This window comes from Pecten maximus, chromosome 8, assembly GCF_902652985.1.
Source record: "Pecten maximus chromosome 8, xPecMax1.1, whole genome shotgun sequence".
NCBI lineage: Eukaryota > Metazoa > Mollusca > Bivalvia > Pectinida > Pectinidae > Pecten > Pecten maximus.
In genome coordinates this window covers 6,268,437-6,275,038 of record NC_047022.1, presented here as the reverse complement: position 1 = coordinate 6,275,038, position 6,602 = coordinate 6,268,437, and the positions used below count along the sequence as shown (strand labels likewise).

Here is a 6,602-nt window from a genome sequence, read left to right as displayed (position 1 = left end):
CTTTTTTTTAAAAAAAAGGAAAATTCTTCAAATAGAATTAAATTGTAAAATAACATTAATGATTTTTTTTTTTCAGAGGACACATTAAAAACCAATGGATCAGTATCTCTTATATATGATGCATGTGGTTAGTATACTGGTTATCACAGCAACCAAAATATCCACAAGAGGCCCATGGGATGTAACGGTTACAGAGTTTTTAGCATTAATCACAGAGTTTTAAACATATCTTCAATGTTTTTACAATTTGTCATTCTAAATAATTTTTATATACATGTAAACTATAGTAAAGTTATCATCCTGGGGAGAAATATGAGACCCAGAGGCCATCAATTTTACAATTTTGATAAAGCACTTCATGGTCCTTCCATCCAGTCTGACTGCTTGGTTCCTGTGAACAGGCCTCTTAATCATGTTCACTCGATCAAAATAGCGCCTGTTGGACATGGTTTTCACATAAAGATATGGCTAGTGTAATGTTTGCGCTAGAATATCTATCACCATGAAATAAAGGCAAGTCGCTTACAAACAACTTTAACCCCCTTTGCTAACAGACTTGAATTATTGTTTATTTTCTTTTAGGACCATACTTTGATGATGGTAATTGATACAGAGCCTGGCCAGATGCAAAATCACATTTGTTTTTCACATATAACATGCGTATCTCGCGGATCAGTGATAGCAAGATGAAATCCGATATTTTCTTTTAGAAAACAATAAAAATTAGCACATCTGTTGGTCGTAGTGGTCAAAGATTTACTGCAGTCTCCTAACATGAGCATCTTCAGTTCTCATGACTTCATACATACACTTGCACACTTGGAATATTTTTATATCTAACAAAATGGTCCAACATAAGGGAACCCACAGGACATTTCGTGGTAATTTTTACAACTGATGTGTTCCCTCAGACAGAGTGGATCAAGCTTTCTGATTTTAAGAAAATCCAAACTAATAAATGATTTACTTGCTTGTCTTATTCTTTAGCTACATGTAATTATAATATACCCTTTTCAAATGCTGTTAAGTAATATGCATAAAGCTGTGAAATTTTTTGTGTTACATAAAATAAATCAGAAAATAATTTTATATCATCAAAATCTGAATGTAGAATCGATACTTATTGCATTTTTTACCTTATACAACTTTTTGTTGTTTGCATATACAATATGATTAATATCCAAAATAAATATAAATATTCTTTATCACTTTCAAAATTATAGTTTATCGGTTTAAAATTGAGTAAAAATGTTGATATTCATGTTGCACACATGCAAATCTCCCTTATTTTTGACAAAACTCCCATAAAATAATCATCAATCTCCCTTATGGGTCACCTGAAAGTATGGCATGTATATATGCAGTCATGACCCTTGACCTCACCTATTGAAGTGTTTCCTCCATAAATACTGCTTTTACAGCCACAGCCACAAGTTTTCGGGAGATTCTTTATATTTTCATCAACCTCATACTTTTTGTTTGGTACCAACTTGGAAAACAGGTGATGTGCCAATCCAGTCATAATCTGTGTTTTCTTGGTTGTAGTTTTTGGAGCAATGTTCAAAAGTCTTCTAATGGCGCCCTCGTGGGTTTTGATCTCTGGAAAAACAAAACATACTTCGGAAAGTTAGGTACCAACATTTTTATAGGTACATGTACCAACATTTTTATAATCATTTTTTTTTTCATTCTTTTCTCTATTCCTGTCTTTTGCTTAATATACATATACATTGTATATTAATATATACATGTATGTGTTCATCTAAATGACAAAAGCTACATGTAGCTAGCTAGTACTACTAGTAGCTATAGACCATGCAGGAAGTCTTCGGGATGCATAATATTCATATATATATGTATTTCATGCATTTCAACAATTTTTTCAATGAGTTCTTTATGTCTCTGTTTTTCAATGCATTTTCATACTGTAGGAATTTATAGTTGGGCACAATTATGAAAGAACATGGAATCCTGTCGAATGCTCCTACAGAAATCGAACCTGGCCTCCAGTGTGATAATTCAATTCCTGGTTATTTTACTTCTACTATTATGAGTTCAACATAATGAAAGATTATGTCACAGTCATTGTAGGTGTGGAGCAATGAAGTATACAGAAAGGAATTTAATATCAATCGGTGAAATGAGATGGCTTATTTAAAGGATAGTTAAGAGAGTCCGAAGACTTGTATTAGGGAGGTTGTTCCATTTTTAATAGTACGAGGTAAAAATGATTCTTTCCCGACAGCTGGATGTTCTACATGATAATGTTTGAAAGGATGTGTGAATGACTGTGTCTAGTTTGTCTTGATATTGGGGTGAAATATTTGTTGGTGATCATGATGGCTACTTTGTGATTGATCACAGGTACCTGACTCGTTTTATAAAATAATAACATATAAGAGTACATATTTCTCATTTATATGTACTCTTATATATTATTATTTTATAAAACGAGTCAGGCACCTGCCGTGGATTGATCTTATAAAATTATATCCAAACATAACACATTTTTTAATATTAAAAAAAAACCAAATAAGTTACTTTATTAATAGTATGCGTCCGAATACTCCTAATTTTCGACTGATCTCTATACCGTAAAGTTTAAATTAAATTAATAGTTATCAACTTTAAATTATTAAGAATATAGAAAAGTAAAGAGATGATTTTAATAAAGGTGACCGATAATTACCACGGAGAAAATTCAACAGCGCCCAGAATGACTGACAAACATCGGGTTGTGTGCTTATTCCGATTGCATCAACTCCTCTTGACAGAAAATCTTCGAGACTGTCCGTATTCAGCAGGTCCCTTATTTCAACCCCTTCACAACTTGGACGTTCAGTAACAAAATTAGCTCTCGCTCTCATCATACATTCATATGTTGCTCGAAGAGAAATGTATGCATCACGGAAACTTGTTCCATCTTCAGCGTTACAGTTTCGGATTTCTAAGTTAATGAAACGAACAAACCCAGGATCAGTCAGGATAACTTTGAACAAGTTCTGGATGATTTTCTCTTCATCCGATCCCTTGAAATCATGTAAAGAATTCCCCAGAATAAGTTGATTTGTGGCTTGGTGGACATCCCGAAATCCCCAGTGAGTGTTCGCGGCCATATTTATAATATATTGGGGTGAGGCGATTGACAGGATCGGGCAGAGTCGGACAGGATCAGGGTAGAATTGGACCGTTTAGTCATATATGCATACTTGCATATATATTTCTTTTGTTCGTAAATTGTCATTAAATGCCTTAATAATATACGTTGTAAGCTTTATTTATTTAAAAAAAATTGTGAAACAGGTTATATCAACTTACACTAATCACGCGCACGTTTGTTGGACCGGATGGAAGCGCGCAAGAAAGGAAACCTATATTTATTTATTTCTGTGCATGCGCAGCACCCGTGTGCAATACCACAACCAGCGTTTCCCAGGCCAGTATACATTTGTATAACACGGTTCAGTGATTGGACACTACCATAGCAACAATGTTTTGTGTAGTCTCCTAAATTCCTTGTGCTTGACGAAACTTTCATTTGCATTCAAAAGTCTAACGCAAATGTTTGGGTAAATTATATATAGAAAGGTCTCTTGTTTAACCCAATGGTATATGTTTCAACAAAAGTATATATTAATATTGCATCTCTTATTGAACCTTAAAAAGAGTACCAAAGCTCATTTTAAACTTATCGAAACACTTTTAAGTCTATATTAAGTTTTTAAGTCTATATTAGTATATTTATCTGTCATCTTTTTTATTTTACAACTAATTTTGAAATTATTTGGATTTATTTTCTTTTTCCCCATATTTTGTATAAACCGTTGGATATCAAAACAAAGTTTTGTGTGCTATTTAGAATTTGCTTTAACCTCTCATGTATACATTTTTTTATATAAAATGCATAGATTTGGCATTGATCTTCTATGTCTTGAATGCTCTAAAATGATAGCGTAAGCATTTTGCAATTACATTACGTCTACCATTTGACTTGTTTCTAATGGTTCCTGCGGGACGAGCTGAAATTTCTTCAAAAAAAAAAAAAAAAAAAAAAAGGTATTCGGGGTTTTCTTTGTCCCACTTTAACCGATCGATTGATTGCGTTCCCTTCCAATGACTAGTTATATCAATTAGTGGGTTTGACTAGAACCATCACCTAGGGACAGCATTCATAGTTTGTGTATAGATAAGCTGATATAAATATTTCTTTCTTTGTTTTGTTTGTTTGTTTGATTTTTGTTTTGTTTTTTGTTTTGTTGAAAACTGATGTGTACGCAACTGCGTATTTGCGTATAGTCAGCTACGCGCCTGAATACGAGTACATTTCAATCAATAATTTTATTAATGTGCTATTTAAAAAGATGCATCCACTTATTCAGCTTGCATTCAATCTTAACTTTGTTACGTTTTTAACTCCATATCTTCATTTTGCATTTACCGCTACATTGACTAATCACATACTTCATCTTGACCAGTAACGTCACCTGTCGTGTCATTTCCGGGGACATAAGTTTGTTTGTCTTTTTTTTTTTTTTTTTTTGAAAATTGATGTGTACGCAACTGCGTATTTGCGTATAGACAGCTACGCGCCTGAATACGAATGCATATCAATCAGGAATACAATTTTATTACTGTGTCATTTGAAAAGATGCATCCACTTATTCAGCTTGCATTCAATCTTACATTTGTTCCGTTTTTAACTGCATATCTGCATTTCGCATTTACCGCTTCATTGACCAATCACATACTTCATCTTGACCAGTGACGCCACCTGTCGCGTCATTTCTGGGGACAAAAGAATATTGTACGGCCATGCCGAAAAAACAAGAAACGAAAAAAACAAAACAACAAAAAAACAACAAAAAACAATGATGACAATATTTTGAAGAATGCCCTTGCAACAACAGAGAAGCAATTAATGAGTGGAGAGGTTGTCTGAAGATGTTCGTTACTCTTTTGGTGTTTGACCCTGACACCATGTCTGGTGTAGCCTACTCGTTAATGACATTTATTGGTGATTACGTGCGACTTGTTGAAGGTCAAGGTCATCAGTTTTAACAAACTTTGTACCTCTTATCCGCGTATGGTACATACCTAATATTAGGTCTCTGGGCCTTTTGGTTCTCAAGGAGAAGTCGTATACAATATTTAAGCATATTTGCCCCGTGTGACCTTGAATGAAGGTCAAGGTCATCCATTTCAACAACTTCAAAGGGCTTTATCACAGCATGTTACAGACCTAACATTGGGTCTCTGGGCCTTTTGGTTTCCAAGAAGATGCCCCTTAAAGATTTTTTTACATATTTGACCTTCGTGACCTTGAATGAAGGCCAAGTTCATTCAATTGAATAAACTTTGAAGGCCTTCATTCAGCATGGTAAAGACCTAATATTTGGTCTTTGGGCCTTTTGGTTATCAAAAAGAAGTCGTTAAACGATTTTAACATATTTGACCCCTGTGACCTTGAATGAGGTAAAGGTCATCAATTTTAGCAAAATTCAAAGCGCTTTATCACAGCACGTTACAGACCTAATATTTGGTCTTTGGGCCTTTTAGTTATCAAGAAGAGGTCGTTAAATGTTTTTAACATATTTGACCCCTGTGACCTTGAATGAAGTTCAAGGTCATCTATTTGAACAAACCTGGTAGCCCTTCATCCCAGCATGTTACAGAATTGATAATTGAGAAGAAGTTGAAAATGTAAATTGTTTTCGACGCACGACGCACGGTAAAAGGCGATTGCAATAGGTCAACTGAGACTTCGTCGCTTAGTTGGGTATCATTATTGCTTTATTTCACATGTGTATTCGGGTATCATGCAGTTAGTCATTATCTAAGAAAAAATGAAAACATGGAAAATAAATAAAGTGAAATTGTCCAAAATTCACACACAAATGTATCATACATATTTAATTAATTTAAATGATTAGGATAGTGAAGAAAAATATAATTATTTTCACTGTTTGTTATGTAGATTATTCCCATAAAATACATGCACACTTAGGTACATGTAGGTGTTTAATGTTTTAGAAAAAAATGTACCCTAGGATCCGTACCCTACATACCAAATAAGACGCTTCCATTGCAACGTGAACGTGTGCACCAACAATGTCAGAAAATGCCATTATTTTCAATATTTGTATTAACATTCTACAATTAAACTTTATGGATACAATTTGTATCTTATCTTTCTGTACTTATATTTAAAATACAAAATGGTTTCATAATTTTATTTACTTATTTGTTTAAAAGGTTTTACATCCGCTATCAGAGATTTCGCGGGACCATAGTAACTTTTACGAGTTTTCTATGACAACGTCAATCGGGAATCCCCGTCGTCAATTAAATGTGATGTCCTTACGGAAAAACTCGAACAATTCCCGACTGAAAGGCTCCCGGATTCTTTCCTTATAGCCTGTGTTATTAATGGATTTTCGAATGAAAACAAATTATCCAACGTAAATATCTTTGCATATTATATATGTATACCTTTGTTTGAATAGTTCATGGACTTCGATCTGAATATAGAGACAAATATACTAAGTTATACTAAGTGGACACCTAACGGCCATTGAAATCGTGTTCAAGAGTATCACGTTTAA

At 33.8% G+C, this 6,602-nt stretch overlaps 2 protein-coding genes across 2 annotated transcripts in view; one reads left to right on the top strand and one right to left on the bottom strand.

The window, feature by feature from the left end:
• Positions 1-608, top strand: part of LOC117332961 — a 5,350-nt gene extending 4,742 nt beyond the window's left edge. Inside the window, exons 3-4 of the mRNA XM_033892051.1 lie at positions 77-127; positions 583-608. Of these exons, the coding sequence (XP_033747942.1) occupies positions 77-127; positions 583-608 (77 nt within the window). The remainder of the gene's footprint in view (positions 1-76; positions 128-582) is intronic.
• A 148-nt stretch (positions 609-756) lies between these two features.
• LOC117332960 lies at positions 757-3,116 on the bottom strand. Its single transcript, XM_033892049.1, has 3 exons — positions 2,690-3,116; positions 1,384-1,599; positions 757-836 (listed from the first exon to the last, which is right to left on the bottom strand). Exons 1-3 carry the CDS (start codon positions 3,114-3,116, stop codon positions 757-759), a joined length of 723 nt encoding a protein of 240 aa, XP_033747940.1.
• Between the last annotated feature and the right edge of the window lie 3,486 nt (positions 3,117-6,602).